At 46.3% G+C, this 26,850-nt stretch overlaps 1 protein-coding gene across 1 annotated transcript in view; it reads right to left on the bottom strand.

Moving 5' to 3' along the window:
- The window catches only part of LOC142775378 (uncharacterized), a 28,707-nt gene extending 8,228 nt beyond the window's left edge, over window positions 1–20,479 (bottom strand). The window contains 3 exon segments of the mRNA XM_075876742.1: window positions 15,734–15,933; window positions 19,624–19,977; window positions 20,010–20,479. Coding sequence (XP_075732857.1) covers window positions 15,734–15,933; window positions 19,624–19,977; window positions 20,010–20,479 — 1,024 coding nt within the window.
- Between the last annotated feature and the right edge of the window lie 6,371 nt (window positions 20,480–26,850).

The following is a 26,850-nucleotide window of genomic DNA, read 5'->3' as shown; positions in this document are numbered from 1 at the left end:
CTGTGTGAGTCGTTCAGCTTTCGTGTCGAAAACGTGGCACACGAAACAGTTCCCCGTTGAGAATTTGTCAACAACTTGATGACTGCAGTTGCTCGATCAACAGACACCGTAGTACACGCACACGTGCCCCATAGCGATATTATCAACGTTGTCGTGACTGCTCGATCGGCAGACGTCGCAGGCTGCAGTCCGCTTCCTTGCCACAACAGGTAAGCAGTCGTCTCTATTATGTGTAGTTGCACTCTGCCCTTCTGGTCGCTATCTCACATGTAATAGTCAGAAGTACCTGTACGCTTCAGACAGCGTGATAATATAGGGTTATGCTGCCGGTATTCGCTGAACATTTTCCCAGAGGCTTCCCATGTAGACGTGCATAAAAGTGCTGAATTCGTTGATACCTGTAATAACTTCCTGGAAAGTTTTGTAACTTGCTTCGAGTCATCCTCTCATTACGCTGATATGCTGAAATAGCAAAATGGTGCTTCGCTTTGGCTATTTAGGATTGAGAAAATAACACTGTTGCCCCGCCGCGGTGGTCTAGTGGCTAAGGTACTCGGCTGCTGACCCGCAGGTCGTGGGATCAAATCCCGGCTGCGGCGGCTGCATTTTCGTTGGAGGCGGAAATGTTGTAGGCCCGTGTGCTCAGATTTGGGGGCACGTTAAAGATTCCCAGGTGGTCGAAATTTCCGGAGCCCTCCACTACAGCGTCTCTCATAATCATATGGTGGTTTTGGGACGTTAAACCCCACATATCAATCAAAATAACACTGGTGTAATTCTAATGACCCCAAATGGTTAGGTTTAAACAAACATACGAACGCTTTTTTTTTGGAACCTAAGTGCGATTAGTTTCTATCTAGGAAAAAAAATCATTGCTTCAAGCGCGTCAAGAGATACTGCGCAAGCGCCTTAGGGCTTCGCAGCACACGTGCGAGGCGGTGAAGCCGAACTTCTGAATGTCAGTGTTAAATTCGTATGTCTTTACCACGTGCTTTCCCGCAGTGCAGGTGTATGGCGGTGAAGCCAAACGTGTATTTGCTATTCGATAAATTTGTTTGTTTTTACTGCATGCTTGTTCGCAGTGCACGTGTGGCGGTAAAGCCAGGCGTTTATATGTTAGCTTGCTAATACGCACTTCTTCTCAGCACACGTGTACTGCGATGAAGCTGAGTTGGTGCACGCCTATTCATTTCATTTGTATGTACACGTGCGCTTCTTCACAGCGCCCGGGCGCTGCGGTGAACCTGAATTAATTGAAATGCATTGTTTTATTTGTAGACACAGAGATAAGCGTTCTAAGTTCGTATCAGTGCGTGTTTATTCTGTATGTTTATTTAAAAACTTGAATTTTTTTATACCAAATAGCATCCAAGCAAATGCCATTTGGCCATTTGTAGCTATTATCCTACAAATGTTAAATAAATTATGTGAAAGGATAACTTGTTGCTCCCTATAACATCCCCTATACCTCCCTCGGCATTACAGTCTGTTCTTCCTGATATTGTACTTAAAAAAATAATGAGCCCTTAAGATACCTTTCTTTCGTTCATACTACACAGATTGTTTTGAACTTCTGGTGGTTTCTAGAAAAGGATTGTTGCATACAGGTAGAAACATGTGTAAGTGCGGGTGAGAGACTACTTAAGACACCTGAATGCAAATAGATAGTGACATCAAAATTGAAGTGTCATGTTGCCACATGAATCATGTCTTCAATTCGTTCCTGCTAAAGAGATCATTGAAATAGAACCACCTTCCCACCTTGTTGTCAACAACTCAGACCATAAATCTTTTTCAAGCAGCATTGTATGTTATTCTATAATGTAAATGTATTATCCTGTCTCCTCTGTAACACTGTTTGGTATAAGAGCATATTTAAATAAAGATTTATGTTTAGGCTGATGCACTGGGGTGATGCAGTCAAATTATTAATGCATGCTTGCACTTGTTTAGAAGGTATAAAAGAAAATTTATTGCAGAAACTTTATTCAGAGTGACATTGATATTAAGTTAGAAAAATTTTAAAAATCTATGTCGTTAGACGTCAGCTCTTAAGTCTGCTTTGCTGTGTTACACGCTTTCTTGGGGCATAGGAAAGAAGAAGCGGCCATATGGTAAGATTGTATGCTTGTTTCTTTTGTATTTCCACACTTTGACAGGCATTCATCGGCTCTCTGCAGTGCAACTGACTGACGAAATCTTTCTTATTTGTACCCACAGCGAGGATGAACTTCCCAGCTTTATCGACACTTACAATGCTGTACATCCGAACAAACACTTCACACACACCTACTCGCAAGCAACCGTAAAGTTTCTTGATGCTAACATAACGATAGAAGAAGACAAGCTTTCTACACTCCTATATCTCAAACCAACGAATCGACAATACCTCCATTACCAAAGCGATCACCCGCGCCTCTGTAAAAACAATATTTCATACAGCCAGCCTCACCGGTTTAAGCGAATTTGCTCAAGAGACGCTGATATTGACATGAGCTCACAGAGACTAAAACTTATGCTCGATAAACGAAAACACCCCCCACAAGTAATTGATTGCGCCGTTCAAAAAGCGAGAGAACTGAAGCGTGATGACTTACTTATGAAGTGACCACCGCAAGAATACCCACAACGAACAAACCTCTGCTTAACTCACAGCACAAATTTCCCCAATGTAAACAAAATTCTTAAACGACATTACAACATTCCGGAATAAAGTGAACGTCTGAAACGCGCATCCGCATCCACTCCTGGCATCGTTTACCGACGACCACGCAACCTCAAAGACGCACTTGTCCACTCTCAAATCAATACCTCACCCCCTAATAATGCATGCCGACCTTGTTTAAAAACACAATGTCTTGTATGTAAGGCGATGCGGGAAACACACGAAGCAACCTACACACAATCTCAGTTTTCGATTAACATACGACGAAACCTAACATGCGATTCCTCTAATGTGGTATACCTACTCGAATGCAACGTGTGCGGTATGCAGTACATCGGACAAACAGAAACGCCTTTAGGATTCGCTTCAATAATCACAGAGCCCCTGCGAAATCAACCCCAAATCTACCTCTATCAAAACATCTCAATCTTCCCGACCATGCATTCGACAAACTATCAGTAACGCTCTTAGAGAGGTGATTTAAATCAGACCGAGAACGTGAACAACGATAGTCATATCTTATCCACGAATTTAACACCCTAGATGGAGGAATAATTGTGAATACGGGTACACTTGCAGCAATTAAAGCAATAAAAACAATAGCGGCAACAATAAAAAGTATCTGAGTGCACGGCACTGCAGCTGCGAAGGGCACTGGACAGCTCAAAACAATTCCAAGTGTAACTACTCTTCCTAAGTACACCTGTCGTCTGTTTCTGTTTTTACCTCACTATCAAATCAATTGTGCCAAACATGACATGCCCAACAGCAACCTTGTGCACAGTCGAGAGGCCCCTACAGCTCGCGTAATCCTGAAGCGGGCAAGAATTGTCATTGCGCCCGCTTGCCAGCCTGTGCAACAATACGCGGAGCCCCTCTTTCTACGACGAGATGTCGACGAGACGCTCAGTAGTTGAAGGCTTAAACTTCCTAAAAGCTTTTTCCCCCTTCACACCGAACCGCCAGAGCCAGGAGGCGCCATCTGGTCGGGAACAATGCGTTAGTGAGAGGAAGGATACACAGAGAGAGATGGAGGGGGAAGGAAAGGAACCGTACTCAGAAAACCGTACTACGGTTTCTATGTCTACTCTCTCTGATATTAAGTAGGCACATGGCATATCAGATACTTCTTCAGTAACTGTGAGCAAGGTCGTGAGAAAAAACTTGTATGCATTTGTGCCATGCGTTCAGGCAATGCAATGTTTCTCAGAACCGAGCTTCTCAAGGAGTTTCTGCTGAGGCAAAGTCATAAGAGCAAGCTTAAAGTCATCTTCATAGTCTGACAGTTGATATTCCTTTTTTAAGTATAGCAAAGGGGAGTTGTGTCTTTGTACCTCCATTTCTGTTACCCAAAATTCAACACTTCTGAAGTCATTAAACTTAAATCGAATGTTGTGAAGGTCCTTTGTAGTGACAAGCTGCCATCTTAATGGCTCATTATTGCTCACTGCAGTTCAAGCCCGAATCTTGGATACAATAGTATTTGGGGGCCCTCCTTGAGCTAACTGACCTGAAAAACGAGGAAAAGATCGAAAGAATAAGTTTGGGTGAGCACCACATGCCATTCGTGCTACTCTACCGCAATTATGCAGCTACTCTCCAAACTAACTGACCTGATAAGAGAGGGGAAAAGATCAAAAGAATAAATTTGGGTGAGCACTACATGCCATTCAGGCTACATTGCTGCAATTTCGCAGCTTGTACACACAATGCGTGTGCCATTTTTTGACATCTGTTCAATTACTGTTCATATTGTGCTCGTGAGGAAGCCTGTTTTCCTCCACCAAGCAGAACTTTTTTTGCTTTTGTAAATTACCTCACTTCCGTAAGTATTAGTTCAATATTAGTGGCTTCAGAAACGCCCATACATTTTTTAGTGGAAGGTCACTTTTCCTCCACCACAGTTAACCACCACACATTATTTAACGCAACTTTATTGAAAAGTTTACTTGAAAATGACCTGCCTAAAGTTTATATATATATCTGGTTTTGGCGGTAGGGAACATAAAGAGAGCTAAGACTTGGCTAAATGAGCCAGCAAATTATAGGCAGCCCTTGACAATAGATCTAGACCTTGCGGGAACCACGTTCACACTTGTGTGATAGTGCCATGTGGTATGTAGTAACGGTGTGGCTAATGACTCACTGGCTGGGCACTTAAGTAGCCTGTGCACTGTCAGGTTACTCAGATTCAAAGCTCCTGTAGTGGCACCACTCAGACACCGCACTTGCACTTCTTCAGTACTCACCTCACTCTGTTGCTTGCTCATCAGTAGTCCCCGTAGTGCAGTTGTGATGCTGGGTCAAGCAGGTTCAGCTGTTTGCATGAAATCGATTGCATTGTGTTCCCCGGGACTTCTGTCTGTTTTGTTTGAACCACGAGAGGGCGCAACATGCCTTACAGCCACACCTTTCCCCCGATACGCACAATATTTAGGCTGTCATCAAACACAATATTAGAAACGCTATCTCGTGCAAGCTTTGTTCAACAATGTGTAGAATGCGTACACAAATGATTAATTTAAGAAAGAACTCTTAATGGCATGCTGGGCAGCAACGACTCACATGCTTAATTAATGGAGAAGTGAAACAAACTAGTAATCAAATGTGTACAGATTGAGCCAATTACATAATGCTGCGAGGCCAAATGAAAAATTTAAATAAAATAAATTTCTTGCCTGCAAGCCCTTAAGCTTCTGCACCACAGAGCCGTTGGTGTTCAGCAACATTTTCACCATGGCCATAATGTTATTTTTTGGAATGTTACTAAAACTTTGCCGTCTTTTTATCTTGCTTTCAGTGATACAAGACAGTGTTGGCCTATTTTGCAGCTGCCTTGAGTCTTCTTTCGTCTCTGCTGTTGGTTCACGGGAGCACCCTCATATTTTCGAGGACGGTGGCACTAAAAAAATGCTTGACATTTTCTGCCATCCAGCCGTCGTTTTCCTCTCGAAAAAGTGAAAATGCTGCCCGTCTGTCCTTCCGTATTGTCTTTCCAGGTATAAAATTCTGAAACAGAGAACAACATAAAAGTACTTTTACTTGATGTAGAAGTAATCTCCTAATTTACAAAAACTAAAAACAACATAGCATTGATACGCACTTGAATTTTCAGGTGCCAGCGATTTGGATGTCTTTGCCCTTCTTACATGCTTTATTAAAGGGATTGCTGCAGCTTTCACTTTGTCTGGCAAAGCATGCACTCAATTTCTCATTCACATGCCTCTGAACTGCCTGTTCTCTAACGTGCTGCTCTCGCACTTGTGCTCACTTAGTGAGGCTTTGTTTCACTTGTATGAAATGTTTTAGCAATCCCAAGTCTATTATCACAATACCCTTTGGTTATTTTTTGCTTAAAATGCACTTGTGGGCTACATGGCTCGTCATAATTGCGATGTATGCCAACTCACACCGGGAAGAACGAAAAAAAGCTAACACGAAAAAAGACGTGTGAAGTTCAGTGCTCGTGTCTTTTTTGTGCCTTTTGTGTGCAGCCACACGTCGTAATTATGGTTATTTCTTATTGTAACCCTAAAATATTTGTTTGAAGTATAGTGAGCGTTTAGGCAGCATCCTCAAATCATTCCCACTCCAAATTAAGTAATGTACCATGCACCAAAGCCATGGGAAAATTATATCTAAACCATTCTCCTCACCACAACCTTGAATGTTCCAACTAATGGCATGTTGGTGAATGCAGCGCTTTCATGCCTGCACTTGACGTTTTGAGCTTCACCCCAGTCATGGCTTCCAAGACTGCGAGCAACCTGTCTGCAGGCTATCTCAGAGACGCCCCGCCGCGGTGGTCTTGTGGCTATGGTACTCGGCTGTTGACCCGCAGGGCGCGGGTTCGAATCCCGGCTGCGGCGGCTGCATTTCCGATGGAGGCGCAAATGTTGTAGGCCCGTGTGCTCAGAATTGGGTGCACGTTAAAGAACCCCAGGTGGTCTAAATTTCCGGAGCCCTCCACTACGGCGTCTCTCATAATCATATAGTGGTTTTGGGACGTTAAACCCCACATATCAATCAATCATCTATCTCAGAGACAATGGCCCACTGCACCTGGCAGATTCCCATCTGGCAACAGAGACTAAGCTCACAGAGTAAATATTGTCTGTTCAGACAGGTGCCGCCACACCACCAACATATTTTATTCTTCGCGACTTGACTGGACGTGTCCAATCAGACCAGCTAGCTGCCTGATCTGATTGGATACTATAATGCAGCTGCCTGCATTTGTATGACATGTATTGAAAATTGGCGGTTGCAAATGCCCAATGTGGACAAAATCATACCAGCCCAATATGTACAAAATCAGCGAAACCATTTCAAGGTTCCTTTATTTTATTTTTTTAGACCTTGTTCATTCTTTTTAACCTGGTTCAGAGCATTGTCAGCCTTGTTATGGCCTATACTGGGCGTCAAAGTACCACACGAGAGCCACGGATGGACGACAAGCCAGGCCCCTAAAATGCTCCGCACTTTTTTTTCTATTTGAAAAACTGCCCTTTGGCATAAGTGCTCCCCACTTGATAAGTACTTTGAATATAGGTAACACAGATATTTTGGAACGTTTTGAGGTGGAACGAGGTAGGCCAGCACATTAGGGGTAGCAAAATATGCTTGAGTGAATATGTTAGCACGTTTTATTTGAATGGGAAGGTCACGTGGCATATGAACTAGCTTGTACTAAAGATGGCGGCCATGGTGACGTTAATGCGCACTATGTATTGAGATGACTCCCAAGCAATAATGAAAAGCAAAAAGCAACTGACACTCAGAACACACATTAGTGCCAAACATTCAATGTGGCGGTCGCCCAGCTAGATACCAGCTGCGTATCACACATTTCGCAATATATTGAATGAAGCACGTAAAGATAGACTATTTCAAAAAGTGTAGTGTACAGGAGCTCTCAGAAAAAGTTAGGAACGCCGGTCACACAGCCGCTCGGTGGCCGAGCATGCCCTAAAAAAAAGTAGTAGGATGGTCTGCGCGTGCGCGGTCTCTCTAGAAAGCAAGCGTTGCTCCCTATAGTGCAGGTAGATTTGCGTTGCGTTGCTACCTTCAAAACGGTAGCCCTAGGTGCCTTTTAGCGCTTTGATAAGGGGGCTGGGTGGTTAGTGTCTGTGACAAGCTGTGTATGCGCATGCTTCAAGTTGAAAAATGAGCCTTCGTGTTTGCATGCGTGTTCGAGTGCGTCGATTTTTTGTTTTGTTTTTTCATCATTTCTTCAGAATATTTAACGAATGAGACTAACTAGCGCTGCAAAGGGTGGCGTTTTGATCTGATGTACCCATGGGCATATAGACCAAACAAATATATTTTGATTCTTTGTTTTGTATAAAAAAATAAGCCGTGTTCCTCCTGTTATAAATATATCTATCCTTTGATGCTATTTATTTAGCTGAGACATGCCATCACTGAGCAGCATTGTGTACTACCTCAGCAGAGAAGAAAATGAATGTCTGTGGCAACTAACTATGACACGCGAATAATACGTAAAAAAAGTCATTACCAAGTGCCCCGATTCTGCAATTGATTGATGCACGAATATGTGCCGACCATGATATGTGGTGCACGAATAAAAAACGCTGGAGTAGTGTGGAGCTTATTGAAGTACGCGTGAAATCAGTCCTTTGCCTGAAATCGGCATTCACAAACATGACACCTTATTAACCTTTCCAAAATGTTTGAATGGCGATATCAGAAACCCATGTAAGAAAGTGTGGGATAGTAGGAATCGTCCTCGTATATTCACGCTAGCAGAAACATGGATTGCCAGATAATTGAAGCAAGAATCAATACTTCACAAAATAGACTAATGCAGTTTAAAAAACGCAGCGATACCGTTGTAGCCACGCCGCCTTACTCGCAGGTGGTCTTCTAGAATGGATGCTGATAATAGCGAGTGCACGCCACAAGGAATCGACTAGTTTTCGCGCCTATTAATTACAGAGCACAGCATGCTAAACGCCCCTCTCTGTGAGCCCTTGTTGAACCGCACTGAGTGCAACGTTTTCGGAGGGAGACAACGCCAATCTAGATGCACTAGGGTGATAAACTTGCTTGCTAGGTAGACCACGCATGCGCAGACCTTGCAAGTATTTGTCCACAGGTGCGTTTCGCCAGCAAGCGGCAGTGTTTTCAGTGTATCGAATTATTCCGCGAGCACTTGTATAATAAATTAACGGGCACCAAACCACCCCCGCTATTTTTCACGCTTAAACGCACGCATCGAGTGAAAAATGCCACCGCGGCCAACAATGCAGTGGTGGCATTGACTTTTTACTTTTTGGAGCAGCCTTTAGAGCAGAACAAGTATAACTTTGGAGCAGCCATAAGTGTTTTCGAGCAGAAAAACAAACGCACTTTTGGAGAGCAGCTATTGGCGTTGCAGGAGCAGATGCAAAATTAGCCTAACAAGTCCTGAAGTTGAAAAGCAGTGTCAAAGCCTCTCATAGAAATTATTGTCTATTATGAAATATTTCAGAGACAACAATCGATGCAATCGCCAGAAATAATTATAAAGCTGGTTGCTCATCAAATGTACCGCGAAATGAGGTATACATTTAGGTTACCAGTGCTTGTGGTAGAAACGAGGTCAGACCAATAACTGAGCACAACATTATAGAAGTAACCACAGTTCCATATAACTGTTGCCAAATAAGAAGTAGATAGAGCATAAACCGGGAGGCTTACAAAGAGGGTTCAATTTAAATTGAGGACGACACAGCGAGTGATGAATGATAGCTGCAACCTTAAGACAGGATGAAAGCAGAGTTGGTCGGGGAACAAACGGGCGTTAAGGATACCATAGCTAAAATAAAGAAATGTACTTACATGGGCCGGGAACGTAGCACGTAGGCAGGATAATCGCAGGATAACCATTCGCAAGCTGACTGCATTCCAAGACTGGTGTCACAGAACGAGCGCTCAAAAAGAGCGCACCGCCAACTCCTTGCGACGAAACGCCGGAGTGACGCCGCGAGGTCAACAAACATCCAGACTCCCCGGGCGCCACTCTCTCCCTCGGAAGCGTAGATTCGCCGACGAACCTCCTCACCCCACAACGGTGGCCGAGCAAGCACTCGAACTTTCTAGATGGAAAGGGTCGTGGTGAGGCCGGGTTGAGCCATCCATCGCGGACGGCCCCCGTATCATCTCTCCCTTTCCCCCAGCCTTCGCTGCGCATCGCGCCGACGAAATGATGAAAACTTTCTGGAATCTCACGCGGAAGGTATTTAATCGAGCAGCCGAGATGAGAGATCAGGAGAAGACGGAAGTTAGCGCCAGAGCGCGTAGGGATTCCGCCGTGCAGTCGGCGAAGGTTTTGTCCGTAGAGACAAAGCAGGAGAAGATGATTTCCACCTGAGGGGTGAAGGCTCGAGCTACAGGCAAGAGTGTGTGTTTACCGCTATCGAGCGAAGACGCGTGGCAACAGCTGCGTGTGTGAAGCCAACGTGTTTCCGGTGAAGAAGCTTAAAGCTTGGAGAGTGGCCAATTGAAGACGCGAGGTTTCCAGGAAAAGAAACTTCGGCGAGGTTTCCTGGAAGAGAAACTTCGGGGGCGACGGAACGACAACAACGCAGGACTTTGAGTGAGTGATTCTCGGAAGAGTATCATCCAGACTTTTGGTTCCAAGAACTTCGGACTGAATAGGTTTTCTATCTCTTTAGTCTTTAAGTGTCTTGGTTGTTCAATGCATGCGACTGCATTGTAGTGCGTATTGTTGTCTGTGTCCGTTGTTTCGAGTGTGGCTGATTGTACTGTGTAGTACGTTGTTTGATTGGTGACATATTGTATGCAACTATTGTGGAGTGTGCATTCTTGTGTATTGTTTTCGATCTGCCATTATTGAGAATATAATTTTGTTTGTTCATCAACTCTCGGCTCTGACTTGTTCTTTGGGCCACAGCCGGCGTTCGCTGGCGCGCAAAAAAGGACCACTTCTAAATTGTCCACGCTTTCGTGGTGCGGTTTGGGGGGCCGATACTTCGGCCCTTGAAAGTAGCCCGGCGATCGCCTCCCGAATTAACGGGACCTGTGTGACAATTAATCTGGCGTCTGCGACAGGACCTTTTGGTGCACAGTGTGTCCAAAGTAGTGAGAAAGAGCCTCGAGTTGTTGATAGTGATATCGGGACGATTTTGTGTGTTGCTCTGTGTTCTAGTTAACAAGTGCAGGGGAGTGTTCCGATAGACTGATTTAGGCAGATACTTTTTACACGCGGCAAGACTTTATTTGCGAGACACCATGGATCTCGAAATGTTAGTTGCTCTTGGTGAGAAGATGGGTCTTTCTGGTGCCGAACTACGGAAGTAGGTAAGCCAGAAGGAAAAAGAGGCAGCGGAGAGAGCCAAGGAAGAAAAAGCAGCTGAGTTAGAACAAGAGAGGTTGGCAGCTGAAAGGGCCAGGGAAGAAAAAGCAGCTGAGTTGGAACGAGAGAGGTTGGCAGCTGAGAGGGCCAAGGAAGAAAAAGCAGCTGAGTTGGAGAGAGAAAAGCTGGCCACTGAAAGGGCGAGAGAAGAAAGAGAAGCAAAGGAGCGACAGCTGAAAGAAGAAAGAGAGGCAAAAGAACGACAGCTGAAGGAAGAGAGAGAGCAGCAATTGAAGTTGGAGCTGGAGAGAGAAAATTTGGCAGCCGAAAGAGCGAGAGAAGAAAGAGAGGCAAAGGAGCGACAGCTGAAGGAAGAAAGAGAGCAACAATTGAAGTTGGAGATGGAGAGAGAAAAGTTGGCAGCCGAAAGGGCGAGAGAAGAAAGAGAGGCAAAGGAGCGACCACTGATGGAAAAAGAGAGCAACAATTGAAGTTGGAGATGGAGAGAGAAAGACTGGCAGCTGAGAGGGCGAAAGAAGAAAGAGAAGCGGAGATGGCTGAAAGGGAACGGCAGCGGCAGCACAAAATGGAACTCGAGCGCCTCCGTTTGCAACAGCGAAGTAAAACTCCCATCCAAGCTAGGATTGAAAGCCGCGAACGGGAAGATCTTGGTTTCCGCTAGAACCCAAGCAAGCTGCTTGTAGCGTTTGATGAAAGGAAGGACGACCTTGACGCATATTTTCACTGGTTTGAGACGATTGCGAGGAGCCAGAATTGGCCGGAACATCAATGGGCAACTGCTTTGAGTATTTGCTTGAGTGGTGAAGTGCTCAGTGTGTACGGCAGGCTGACGCCGACCGATGCAGCCAACTATGCAAAGGTGAAAGCTGCTTTGCTGAAGCGATTTAGATTTTCTGTGGAAGGATTTCAGGACAGATTTCAGACAGGAAAGCCTGCTGATGGTGAGACGGCTACGCAGTATGCCGCCCGACTTTGCCATTATTTCGACAGATGGATTGAACTTTCAGGGACAGCGCAGGAGTACGATGAGCTTAGAGAGCTCTTAATTAGAGAACAATTTCTTACTAGTTGCCACCTAAGCCTGTCGCTGTACTTGAAAGAGAGGAAGGCTGAGTCACTTGAAGGCATGCTCGAATTGGCTGATCAATTCTTGGAAGCGCAAGGTGGGACTAATTTGGCCAAGGTCAAGAAGGAGTGTCCCGAAGACTCGAAAAATTCGGAACCCGAACAGAAGAAGCGTGCACCCGAGAATGTTCCGCGATGTTTTCTGTGTAACCGAGTGGGTCACCGTGCTAAAAACTGCCGAACTAACTTCACGAGCCCCACGGTTGTAAAATGTTTCAAGTGTGGTCAGACTGGGCACAAAGCAGACGCATGTCGAAATGGAGCGAGTCAAACTCACCAGGTATCCTGTGTGCTAGCAGGACCGAAATCCGATGATAAGGCCGTCACCGACGGATTTGTAGAGTTGAAAATGGGGAGAAAATCCCTATTGTGGGTGCTGTAATGACAAAACAGCCAACCGGTGTTTGGAAGGGAATGCCAACGCTGCCTGGAAAAGTTGCGGACAAAAAGATTACGGTTTTAAGATATACCGGTAGCTCCACTGTTATCGTGCGAAGAACTTTGGTGCGGGAGAGTGAGTTAACAGGCAAAACTAAACCAATTTGCCTAATTGACCGTACGGTTCGGATGCTTCCCGAAGCAGAAATTGAGGTTGAAACCCCGTACTTCAGCGGGAAGGTTACTGCTTTATGCATGACGACCCCCCTGTACGACCTCGTCATCGGAAACATCGACGGCGCGCGAGGGCCGAATGATCCAGAACGTTTGGGGGAAGACCCGAAGATATAGCCCTCGCCAACCCAGCGGCCGCGAGATACAGTGGAGGAGCATCCCGTGACGAATCTCACTCGAGTCCAAGGTGAAGCCACGGTGCAAGAGACAGTGAATGAGAAGATGATCGTGTTGAATGAGTTCACGCGCTGGGCAGCTGGAATTACGTCGGCACGACCTCAACCGAGCGACAGTGTAAAGGTGACGGAGTCTGCCAGCCAGGCCTAATGTCGGGACGTGAACAAGCGGGTGAATAACCGGGCAGGATCGGTTGAGCGTCATGACCCGTTAGCAGTGTCGGAAGTGACAACGATGGCTGACACGCTGCCTGAGATACCGTCGTTGGAAGAGGCTCGCCGGAACAAAACGAGCAAAAACAATAAGAAGAGATTGAGAGAGCACCGCAAGAAAGGGCGCAAGCGCCGCTCGAAATGCACAGGATAGGTGCTGAGGTGGAATCGAATTGTGTTTGGCAGGGCTGAGTGCTATATATTGTGTTAATGTTCTTGTTATCCTGTGTCACAAGTGTCGAAGTGTTTGTGCTGTGACGTGATGTATAGTATTGTACAATTGTGGTACTGAGAACTTTGTACATTTGTATTGTTTGGAATATTTGATGGAGTGTTGCATTCATGTACATGTGGCTATATTTCATGTGTTGCGGAATGGAATTACAATGTACAATTGTATTTAGCGATGTATTGTGAATGTGAAGTGTCATGAGCGACGGTTTGTGTTACAGTCTTTCAGAGTGTGTGGTGACTGTTCGCGCTCGTTTGTGTGGTTTTGAATATTATGAGATAATATTCTTAAAGTGGGGGGCAGAGTCACAGAACGAGCGCTCAAAAAGAGCGCACTGCCAACTCCTCGCGACGAAACGCCGGAGTGACGCCGCGAGGTCAACAAACATCCAGACTCCCCGGTCACCACTCTCTCCCTCGGAAGCGTAGATTCGCCTACGAACCTCCTCACCCCACAACGGCGGCCGAGCAAGCACTCCAACTTTCTAGATGGAAAGGGGCGTGGTGAGGCTGGGTTGAGTCATCCATCGCGGATGGCCTTCGAGCCGTCTCGCCCTCTCCCCAGCCTTCGCTGCGTATCGTGCTGACGAAATGACGAGAGCCTTCTGTAACCTCGCGCGGAAGGTATTTAATCGAGCAGCCGAGATGAGAGATGAGGAGAAGACGGAAGTTAGCGCCAGAGCGCGTATGGATTCCGCCGTGTAGTCGGCGAAGGTTTTGTCCATAGAGACAAAGCAGGAGAAGATGATTTCCACCTGAGGGGTGAAGGCTCGAGCTACAGGCAAGAGTGTGTGTTTACCGCTATCGAGCGAAGACGCGTGGCAACAGCTGCGTGTGTGAAGCCAACGTGTTTCCGATGAAGAAGTTTAAAGCTTGGAGAGTGGCCAATTGAAGACTCGAGGTTTCCAGGAAAAGAAACTTCGGCGAGGTTTCCTGGAAGAGAAACTTCGGGGGCGACGGAACGACAACAACGCAGGACTTTGAGTGAGTGATTCTCGGAAGAGTATCATCCAGACTTTTGGTTCCAAGAACTTCGGATTGAATAGGTTTTCTATCTCTTTAGTCTTTAAGTGTCTTGGTTGTTCAATGCATGCGACTGCATTGTAGTGCGTATTGTTGTCTGTGTCCGTTTTTTCGAGTGTGGCTGATTGTACTGTGTAGTAAGTTGTTTGATTGGTGACATATTGTTTGCAACTATTGTGGAGTGTGCATTCTTGTGTATTTGTTTTCGATCTGCCATTATTGAGAATATTATTTTGTTTGTTTATCAACTTTCGGCTCTGACTTGTTCTTTGGGCCAGAGTCGGCGTCTGCTGGCGCGCCGAAAAGGACCACTTCTAAATTGTCCACGCTTTCGTGGTGCGGTTCGGGGGGCCGATACTTCGGCCCTTGGAATTAGCCCGGCGATCGCCCCCCGAATTAACGGGACCTGTGTGACAACTGGCCAGAGGCGTGAGAGACAGGAAATTAGGCGGACAAATGAAATTAAGAATTCTGCAGGTATCGCACGGCAGCTGAAAACACAAGATATTGGGTCGATTGCTGGAACATGAGAGCATGGGTGGATTCAGTGGCTCATCTTAGGAGGGGGGGGTCGCCTAAGGTAACATCGGAAGGAATGGCAGGGGTCCTGAATCTTTTTTAGTAGCACGAGAACCCAGTGGGAGTATAATTACTCTGTGAATCTGTGCTCACAGTGGTCCCATTTAATATCTATAAGTGGTGATAGGAAGTAGATGACATGCGCTGGAGAGAGTGGGGGTGCCGACATAACCTGTGGGGTAAAGAAGGTGATCGCCACTACCCTGCCCACACCTCAGTATCCGCCACTGCATCAGAGAGGCCTTTGCCTTGCAGTGGGAATGGTAAGGCTGATAATGATGAATCAGTATCACATCACAGCTATCTTGCTCATTTTCTCATTCTATCGAAGTAGTGTGTCTCTCCAGTTGAAAAAAGAAAAATTAGATATATGAGCTACATGCTGGGAATGCCAGTTTTTGTACAAATTCGGGGCTGATAATGCTGCACACTTACTACTAGCAGGATAGTGCGCAAATTTTTTTATTTCTATTCTTTAAAAGGTAGGCGTACAGTAAAGGTAGGCGCACCAACAATAACGTTTTTTTTTCGTTTTTCGCGCGCTCCCAGCTTTTTCTCTATGCCGCGAAGAGCACTCCGCGAAGAAAACAGAAGAACTGACGAACAGAACGTAGCGAATAACGGAGTGAAACGAGCGCTGTAACACGTCTTGTTACGGTGCCATTTTGAAAAATTGTCGCTGCTATAAGGTCACAGATTCGAGCATTTTCGACATGTGAATAGCCTAGGGGCCCTTCAAGCATGAACTCTACAAGAGTTCACACCTACCTTGCGTTGTCACGAACACCAGGCTCTCCATCTCTTCCTTGAAACCACGTTCCTTGACGTGGTGTTGAAGCAGGGCATTCAACTTTATCAAATTCATAGAGCACAGGTCGCGCGTCAGCAAACATTTCCTGCTGTGGCTCCGGTCTGGGTTGTTTCTAAAAAGTTGCAAGGCGTCTTTGCCATGCATATGCCTGACGTGTCTGTACAGGAAGAGTAGGAGGAAATTTTAAGCGGAAGGACAGAGAGGTTAGCCAGTTTTTAGACCGGCTGGCTACCCTGTGCTGGGGAAAGGGATGAGGGCAATAAAAGATGATAAAAATAAATGTTGCGAAAAGAGAGATAGAAAAAAATACATAAAATAGTGACAGAGCAAAGGCAACATCTAAGAGTATAAGACACTAGAGTCGGTTTCTAAGGCCAGTTGTCCGCAAAAAGCGCAGCAAAGCTTTCAAAGCCTTCTAAGCTGAGTATGGGCTCAGCCAATTACCTAGAATCCTTTGTTCCGACAAAGGCCGATACCAGTGAATGCAGAGCTGCAGTCACTTCTTGTCTTGGCGCGTTGAAATGGGTGCACTGACATAGAAAGTGCGCGATGGTTTCTTCGCAGCTGTAGTAAGTGCATAAAGAAAAGCTGGCCATTCCAATGACATAGGAGTATGCGTTCGCGAAGGCCACTGTGAGCCACAGGCGGCATGGAAGAGTCTCATCAGCTCGAGATATCCCTGAGGGAAGACGAACCTGCAGATCGGGATCCAAGTTATGAAGGTGCGCGTTGGTGAACTCTGTTGAGTTCCATTGGTTCAGGTTGCTAATGTTGGAAAGCCCCTTGCTGCAACAATCACATGAAAACGCAGGACTCGCTTCAGCATTGAGTGATGACACACACTAGCCGATAATTCTCAAGAATCGCTAATGCTAGCACGACTTGCGTCTGCGGCGTCATCACCGGGCGGCATAACAGAATCGGTAGCTTGGGCCATATCGTCCGGAGGCAAAGTTGACATTGACGTCAACGGGGCAATGATTTGACAAAAATCGTACTGTGCACTTTCACACATCACCTAAATACAAGCGCGCCAGCGGCTTAGCTTCAAGGGGCAGCATGTGTAGGTGATGAGCTTCGCCGATGGAACATTGGACTTACTGACATCACACATTTAGGTGACACTTTTTTCTGGTGTATCCCTCTGCCTTCTGCGCCAGCTGGCAGCCTAGGCAGGCACGTGGTACGTGCGTAAAGATTCAGTGTATCGACCTGCATTACACTTGTTTTAGTAGCCGTGTGTTGTGTTCTCTCATGCCAATGATGTCAGTATGAGGCGTCGTACTCGGCGTCAGTCAGGTTAAATTCTTCACAAGGTCCCGCCGGCTCCTGTCAGTCGATTCACGCTCAATCATTTTCAGTGGTAATGACGCTACTTATCTTTTCAGAGCTCTTGGTACAATGCACTTCAGCCACCGGGACTTCGCGGTGGTTTACGTTGGCAGCAACGACTTGAGCCACATCATCGCTGATCCTCAGAAGATCAGCAATAACATCCCAGTATAGTGATGCATGTTTTTCTTTTCCAAAATTTTGCGCCTGTGGAAATGTCCTGTGCCAACTACAATCTTACGCGGCTCCTTAAGGTGGATGAGAATGCAATCAAGAGGGAACTCTGTCCGTGTTTTTTCTTGGGATGGTGTTCTTTCAGGCTTAAAATCAAAGATGACAAGAAATTTCAGCATGATGCACTATCCGATTGGCAAGGGTACAAGTTCGTTTTTCTAGATAACAGTTCGTAAAAATGTTTTTTCTTGGTTCATAAGCAACACAGACAAGGAAGATTTGTGCCCCTGATTCTTTGTATGCGCTCACTTAAAATTATTGGCTAATTTGGCTGCAGAAGCTGTCCGCGTTTCTGCAGCCAAACGCGTGACGACGTTCGTAGCAATTTAATGGCTGTGTCTATTAGTCCTACTTGAGCGACGAACGCACTTCGCGGGACATTCTTGAGAAACCGGGGCATGGCGTAACAGGCGAAATGTATAATAACAGGTTAAAAATGTATGAACGACTGGAAACAGGGATAAGCAAATGATTGTTGCATATTTCGACAAAGCACTTGTTGTTACCCTTAATAGCTCGGGTCCGTGGTGTCGCTACACAACTAAACGCCTGCTTACGCCGATGCCCCTTCGGGAGCGTAACTGTAGATGGTTACTCTAGCTAAACTGGAATGTCGTGTCATCTAGCGGGGCCCAGTTGAACCAAAACACGTCTGCCATCTCGGTGCCAATGGCAAGAAATTGATCAATGGCCGTTGTTTCTGCTCTGGCTCCCACTGCTTTCGTTCTGCTGCGACTAGAGTTGGCAGCCGCGCCGCAAAGCGGGCAACGTTAAGCCCGACAACAGTGACGTGCGTAGTTCTGCTTCCTGAGGCGGGTAATATGAAACGTGCTAACCCGATGCGGACCACTAAAAGGTGATTTTATTTCGAAATAAGCCCTTAGTTGGCACAAAAGTAACACTACCACGTTTCTGAACTGCTATTTCAGCAATCAACGTCGACTTGATGGTTGCTTTTAGTGTCCCTTTAATTTGTTAAACATTACATGCACGTGCACTCCTATGATACAGGCATACGCCAGCTTAACGTCCATTGTAGGTTAAGAACCATCCACCAAAGTTGCTCTATGTGGCTACCATACTCGCAAGCAAAAGCGCTACTTATCCAGTGTTCGTAACACTAACGTAGCTGTTGACATTGTTACGAAACCACAAACGACTGGTTACATAAAATATATGCGACTGTTCAACACACGCACGTGCGTACATTTGTTGACATTTTAGCGTCGTATTAGGGTCTCACTAAATTAAAAATTACACCACGGTCGCCTTCCCTCCCCAAGCTTCGCAGAACATCGATTCCTAAGGTACGAGGGATTTGTTATCAATTTTTCGGTCACAGACGAGATTATTTTTCGCCTCAGCCAACGACGCCAACGCATGCATTTATGCCAAATGAGCTCTTCAACTCAATCACGTTAATATACGCACACGTGCTGTGATACTAATCGCTTAACTAATATAACAGCCGGACTCGTCGGTTCGTGTAAAGTACACGAGACTGGAAGAAAAACGACTGCACACAGTTGAGCGATTGATGCAGGAACTTTTATATGAACTACAACAATGCCCGAAATTCAGAACACGACATGTGTAAAGAAAACAAAATAGCATAACAGCCAGTGAGCAAAAAACACAACAATCACATAAACGCACGACTACCAACAATAATGGTAAAAACATTTTGATAGCACCTGATCTTCGACAAACGTTCAGTATTTAACAGGTTCCCCGTGTAAACTTCTAGTCTGAATTATTATAGCCGCTGAACGCCGCATAACATCACGATTACTGTTCCCGTCAGACAAAACATAATAATAAAATTAAGAAATTCGGAGTGGCACTTTAATCCAGAGGTCTTCCACATTGAACACAATAGCACATGGTGTTCAAGATGACAGCGTATGCCCCAATATAGGCTTGTTGTTGACAGTTGCCTATGAAAAATGCATCACCTGTTGAACTGGGACGAGCAAAATCTAAACAGTGCAGTAACGCCTACTAAAAATAAACAACACTCTTCGCAAAACTTAGCGTCACCCGCCGCTGTGATGAAGTGTAAAGCTGCCTATTTAACCAGACGAGAAACCGGAACCAAACCACAACTGATATCTTACGTGGCAAATTAAAAACTAGCAAGAGAAACACACCGTACGCACAGGTTAGGCGAACAACGCCTTATATTTCAAGCCAAGCCAACGTTAGGTCGCTATGGTGACACGACTGGCTTTCGGTTAGGCAAAAAAAATTGTGGCAGAGTTTCGCCATGAAGGTGTCCAACAACACTGATGTTGGGGCGGAGGCAAGGAGAGAGGACGGGGTGCCGTAACTTTCATCTTGCTTGCGCGTTGTTGTGCTCGGCATCATGGCGGCACCTACCTCAGAGCCAGTCTCCACAATGGCTGGGTCGTGGTACTCCTGGATTTTGTTGGATGCCGGCCTAAAACCACTCCCCAGGCTCACCAAGGTGGTGAGATAGAGGTAGGCCGGGTGTGCGGTGGCAGGGTGGCTTGTAGAAAGTGGGGCCCACCTGCACTGTCCACCACTAGGTGCATTCCACGCATTGCGGTACTTGAGGGCCTGCTGTTGGAAATAGACGGATAGCGGATACACAACAGGGTTTCCCGATATATAGCTGTATTGGCTGTATCAACAGCTGCCGTCGACGTCTGAGTAGCTTCAGTGGGCGAGTACTGATATGTAAGTGCATCAGGAAGGAAGAAGGCAGTGTCATTATGGTACATGCACGGCACGCCATTTTAGTACAGAGTCGTCCCTGGCTAGACTTACTGGGTTGGGTCGTACACCCTTGAAAATGGCTGCTTTCTGATTGCTGGAGCGATGTTGAGTCTGCGCTCCCTGAGAATAATGTTTCCTGATGCTTGTGCCCTCTGGGCATCTTTATATGTCTCACACGTCACAAATCCATACCCTTTGGACACTCCAGCTCTGTCTAGTTTGATCTTTACATTGGTCACCGTTCCGTAGTGTGAAAAGAGCTTGTAGTGTTTAGATTCGGTTTTATTTCCAGAGATTCCCCCGACAAATTTGCGCTTTGGTACCATCATGCCGTATTGTGGTGCATTCAGGCCAGCTGGTAATTGTGAATGTGAGCTTTCGGAGCTGTTCTTGGACATGGCGTTACTGCTGTTGGGATCTTTGGTTGCGGCCTTCAAAACTTCTGTCTCACCAACAACCACCCCAAAAAGCTAGCACACCTTCTTTTTTGTGGCAGTGTTTCGCCCACGCAAATGCCAAGCCGGATAACGAAAGCAAAAGGCTATCACAGACATCACATCCAGCTATCACAGAGATATCAGAATGCGTGTCAGCGGCTGTGGTCCAGGCGGCCTGCAGGAAGTTTGCCACCTTCCAGGTCCTAACCTCTGGCGTTGCCTGCGCAACACTGATAGACAAAGCGATTTAAAAAATGAAGGGAGGGGCGAAGTTTACACTAGCCACGTATATCATTAAAGAGGAGCACTGCCACAAAATTTCGAAGGTGAGGTAATGAGTGCGATAGATTTATGAGGCGTAATACAGCATCTACAACACATCAAGGCCTAGAACATTTTCAAAATGATTTTTTATGCACAAGCCATTCGTCTGAGCGAGATAGAGAACACTTCGCGACGCCGATAACAACGCGGTGCTAGCGTAAACAAACCTACGTCACGAGTTTTTGTCGGCTGGTCAGTGCGGCGCCCGCGTCACAGTTTTGCGCTGTAACGTAGCCGTCTGTGTTTACCTAACTACCAAAACTGCTCTTGCCAATAGCTCGGTGCTCCTTGAAAACAAAACTGCAAGTGCACCCTCTAGAAACGTCTTTAAATGAATTACCGTCGTGCACATGCGCTAACGAAGTCCCCAACAGTGATGAGTGGATCATAAGCGAAATATTGCAAAAAAAGGAAACACAGAACAGGTTGCGAATTTTACGTATCAGTGCTTCTTCAGGAAACAGCGAAGCTGGTTCATCTAAGAGGCTTAACGCAGCATTTTCTGATGCTATACAGTTGGGTTAGACAAGGTGGAGTCGAGCCTGTCACAGATAACACAAGAATTTCTAATTTCCCGCTCTAGAACTATATATATATTCGGATGAACTAAACGGCACTGTACGCAGGTGGTAGGAGTGAACGCCGTGATGGGGATTTCGGGAACAATTTTGACCATGTCTTACCCGGATTTCTCCATCATGCATTTCGTAGCACAGAACCGCGTGACATACGACTTTTTGTTGTATTGTTCAGCAAACTCCGTAACAATGAAGCTGACACGTCTGCCAATCGAGATTGCGGGTCAGGAGAGGACCCGGTCAGTCCAGGTCACACATCTTGGTTTTAGGCTCATCGATACAATTTATTGTGTAACTGTAATTGGACTACTTTTCGGCCAGATCTGCGCGTCACAGCAACGCTCATACCTATCGCCAAAATTACGCAGTTTCAAGTGTAAAAAAACGCTTTATAAGCCAAGCCACTAATCAATCACAGTTAAAGAAACAGACAATCCTAGATTAAAAAATAAAAAGACAAGGAGTAATAAGAGCACTAACAGAAAAGAACAATTTATTATTCAATAAAAACAATGAAAATAGATAAAAGCGACGAGTTCTACACGAAACTGTTTGTAAAACTACACATTTAGAGCACAATCGGTCTATGCGTCCTTGTATGGACGTCTGCATGATTCTGGGGGGGGGGGGGCGCAAACTCGGCTTCAGGAGGGCGAAGTCATGTTGCACAGCGGTAGAAAAAAGAGTGCATGCTGATGTGGATTGAAGAAGGGGGGGTCAGTTTCGGTGTTGTTCGGGAGAGGGAAGGGAGACGCAAGTGCCCCTTTAACACACTCCCGTGACCTGATGACTACTCTCTCTCTTCCATCCACTGAACAGGGCAATCGGTGTGCACGCACTTGGTCTAGATCAGCTACTGCGGCCTGGTGAGACGCCGCGGGAGGGGCCGCTGGATGAGATGGCGACGCCGTTGCCGGTGGCTGGGCCAGTGCAGGCAACGACCGGGAGACGTCGGCCATGGTGCGCCGACCACCGCGCATCGCGACCGCCGTCTCTTTCGGCAGGCCTGCGGTCCGTCTGGCGAAACGCATCCAAAGTTCGAAGAACGATCAGCGCTTGACGTCACAGAAAGGAGTAGCACGTTGGAACGCCGGAGATGAAGAAGTCACCGGGAGCCTGCTATTGCTATTCTAACAGAACAAAGTGACGGGCATCCCAGTTCAAATAATAATAATAATAATAATAATAATAATAATAATAATAATAATAATAATAATAATAATAATAACAATAATAACAAGCTAAAACTACGCTATGATTATAAGAAACAACATCCGGAAATTTCCACCATCTGGTGTTCTCCTTGACGTTCCTCGAGGTCGCACGTACAGCACACGGGCCTCTTCAGTTCAGGCTCCGTCGAAACGGGACCGCCGCAGCTTTCCATCGAACCTTCAACCTTCGGGTCAGAAGCCGAGCTCCGTGACGCTGTACAGGCCGTTCCACGCGCCTTTCGCACAGCCGCAAAGCACGTGCCAGAACCCCCGCAGCACGCAAGCGCCGGACAAATAAGCCAACTGGCGACTCTCTTTCACGTTGCGCAGTTTCGCCAATTGGCTTACCCGCCCCCCGCCCGCGTGTGGCGGTGGTCACGGCACGTGCGCCGTGGCAGTGCGGGAAGCGCGTGTTACGGCCATGCGACCATCAGTGATTCGCTCGGAGAATTTCAAGCTGGACGGTTGCGCCCTCGCGATCTCCGACGCCAGCGTATCTCCCCCCGACTGGTTCGCCCTCCGCGGTCTCCTGAGGCCGTGCAGCTCTCGCATTGTGGTGCCCCACCCTTGGACTGCTTCGACCAATCTCCACTTTCCTATCACCTTCTATTTTTCGTCGCTTGCCTGTCTAATTCTTCATCTATTTATCTATCCTTTTTATCCCTCCTTTCCCCCACCCTTATAAGGCAATGCGCCGTGTCGCCCCTGAGGCAGACAGAAATTAGGTGCCTTTTTCCTCTTCCTTAAAACCACAACCATCGCGCCAACATCTCTCTCTCTTCTTCTCTCTCACCCTTAACACACAACCAAACACGCACGACATTCATTCTTCACGGCGCTAATTATTAAGAATTATTCGTTAACGCCCATTGCCAATAGTAGCTCTCAAAAAATACTTTTTCAATCGCTTACTGCTCTCAATATCACGTAATTTTCGTAAATAGTCACTAAAGAGAAATCACCGAGGCACGTCATTACCACAATAAAAAACTGTAGCACGCGTTTTTTTTTTCTTTTAAGAAATGCTTACATCCGAAGGGCGGTGTCCCCGGACCACAATGAACACGACGTCAGCGATAGCCTTCCATCGTTGCATAAAAAAAATATTGAAAAAATCAGAAAGCTCCACACTTAGTGGGCGCCAAGCATGAAGGATGTGCGGTGCTGACCGGCCTTCTTTGTTCTTTATTTTCCCGTTTCTTTCTGCTTGATCTCTCATATTTTTTAGTCTTTTTGTCTATTTATTTCTCTATACACTCTGAAAAATCATTGAGTAAAATGGGTGTCTTTTTGCTCCACAACAATTATCCGACTTGCCTGCGCTTTCTTTGTCGGAAACTCGGCGCTGGACGCTTTAGCCTCAAGAATGATATAGGTAACGCCGATAACCCGCATTATCGTTCACGAAATTAAACTAACGGGTGCACGGCGATAACGCGAGGAAAGGAACGCAAGAGAGATGAGCACTGCACACTGCTGTTGGGGGACAAAAAAAAAGACACCCTTTTCACTCGGTCATTTCTTATACACTTCTGGCTTCTTTTTTCTCTAAAACCTTCTATTTATTTCTATGCTCAATTCTCTCTTTGTGACGCTTTTCATTTCTTCGCATTCCTATTTCTCGCGGTACTCATTCACTTGGCCATTAGAGGTATTGCATCGTGCACTTGAAAAAGCGGCGCACCTATTATGGGAGAGAAACAGGTAATCAAGAAGCGGAAAATCAGAACACGTGCGGGTTGACGGTCATAATTTTTGTTCGTGACTAGCGGCGAATGCCACTGAGAGAACAGAAGTAGAGAGGCAGCGCAGGCGGGGGTGGGGTGGGTAAGGGGTATTTCAGAGCACTGAGAGCAGGGCCACTCGATCTGCAAGCTTCCGGAGAGCATGTGAGAAGGTTGACGAGTGGGGAGGCCAATCAGATCGAAACATTCGAAACGCCGGCATTCTGTGCAGGACAGCAGCGAAGTACGCTTAACATCTCTCAGTCTTATTTTCGACGTTATTCTAATTTGCACATGCATAGTGCGTTTGTGCAACGACGCATGCAGCGAGCGTATAACTGCGTGCCGTCATCATCGCCACCCAATAGATTATTGGCATGCCAATATGCCGCAAGCAACGGTCAGGAACTACACATGGTTGCTTCCATTGCCGCAGCTCTTACCGTCTGAAGAAAAATTCAGTCACCTGACTCTCGTCGCATACTGCGCCTACTTATTGATGTGTAAGGTTTAACGTCCCAAAACCACAATATGATTATAAGAGACGCCGTAGTTGAGGCTTCCGTAAATCGCGACCACCTGGGGATCTTTTATATTCCGCCTGCTTCGCATTTTCAGGCGAAGGCACTACAGAACTGCTCCTGGCTGCTGCTCTGGGCTCAGCAAAAGCGCTCTTACTTTACGAACGAATGGCAGTGGCCCTACACCCCTTTGAACCCTTGATACGCGACGGCTCTGGAGAGAGCACTTTCAGCGTGCTTTTCAATGCTCGTGCCCTACAAACGGAACAAACTACAAACTCAAGCTACAACTACAAACTACAAAGTACTAACTACAAACTCTAGCCATGCCCAAATATATCCGCTGTTGAAAACGGTAAGTAGGCTACGGCAAACTTCTCTAATCCTCCGCGATTGCGTACAAAATGTTTGCAGCTAGTGCTGCTCCTGCGCTCAATTTCCGCGCTCCGAGTACTTCTACAGTTTACCCAGGTTTGCGCGCTTCATGCACTGAAGTACAGAGGAAATGTTGTACAAACGACGCCGTCGCAAAAGATTTTCTCATTTCATTTCTTACGACATGCTCTAAAGCTGCTTTTGTCTGGGGATCCACAAGCCTTTTTTTTTGGGGGGGGGGGGGAGAGGGGCGTCCAAAAACTTATTTTTCAAGGAAAAAGGAAAGGAAAAGCAATATTCGACAGCAACAAATTGGAACGTCACGAGAAGAATGGCAAGCAGATCTAAACGTGTCCCGCGTTGCTCCCACACAGATGACGCATGAAACGTACTCACAGGCACAGAAGAATGCAAATAGTTGTCTCTTTGCTGTGTCTTAAAAGCGCGCCCGTTTTGCAAACAAAGACTGGGCAGCGAGTACAGCAACCTTCGTGCGCATGGTGACTAAAACAGGATCGTTCCGGTAAAAGCCCAAGGCGTACTATTTTCCCCACCGCGATATAAGCGAGCGCACCTATTCCCTTCCATTCCCTCTCCTGGGGGCAAAGTACGCGTGGGAGATCAACACATGAGCGCGTGCCGCCACATCGTGACGATCTGGTGACGCCATGGAGCCTTCATGTGCACACGTCTCGACTCGCTCACATAAAGGCTCCTTAGCGACGCGCGCTTATTACGCCATCTCGCTGGTAATGCTGAAAACACGATAGTTCCCGCGAGATGGGCATCGTCAGCGGTAAGAGGTACACATAAATAGCTTGCCGTTTCTACTTTGAAGGAGGTGCATCTTCATGGCTCAGTGGCTAACGCCATAAACAAGAGGTCGGACATTCAATTCCGTGCACCGGATTTTTTTTCTGGATCATTTTTTCTTTCTTGCTCACTTTTTTCCCTTATATATATATACGTATATACGATGAATGACAGCGCTAAACGACGATGGCGGCAAAATCCAGCTGAGAGTGTCCATAGCATTGCTATCGCAATAAGAACACAGCTTCTGAAGAAACCCCTCCCCGCATCCCCTCACCGTGCAACACGTTTTTCTTTTCAGCGGAGCTGACTTATGTACGCTACCTTTCCCATTTTCCATTACATGGCTGTAAAGCTATTGTTGCAGTTTAGTACTTCATCTGCGCGAAAGCATGCTTCTAGGCTTGCGTATTTGAAAAGCCAACATTGCTATAAAGAGATTGAATGTGGCGACACACTGCGACAACTTATTGAGAATTTGATCAGATCGAGTTGGTGTGGCACTTATATTGGACATGTTCCTTCCCCAAGAGAAGAAATAAAAGGCATCCTATTTGACACTGCATTGAGGGTTAATATGACCCACTCTTATGTCTTTTTCTCATTGCAAGGTGTGTATCTCAAAACCACGGTTTCCCAAGGGGCCCTCAAACCCAAAACATCTATGGCTAAGGGCAACTTTTTTTCAGAACAACAAGGCCAAAATTACGAAAAAGGGAGAAAAAATGTTGATCTACTTTGTGCAAGTGGATTGACAGCGACACGCTGCTTTTCACACACACA

This window comes from Rhipicephalus microplus, chromosome X (genome assembly GCF_043290135.1).
Source record: "Rhipicephalus microplus isolate Deutch F79 chromosome X, USDA_Rmic, whole genome shotgun sequence".
In the NCBI taxonomy this organism is placed as follows: domain Eukaryota; kingdom Metazoa; phylum Arthropoda; class Arachnida; order Ixodida; family Ixodidae; genus Rhipicephalus; species Rhipicephalus microplus.
Note: the sequence above shows the minus strand (reverse complement) of the source record. Positions and strands in the feature narration are given on the sequence as shown.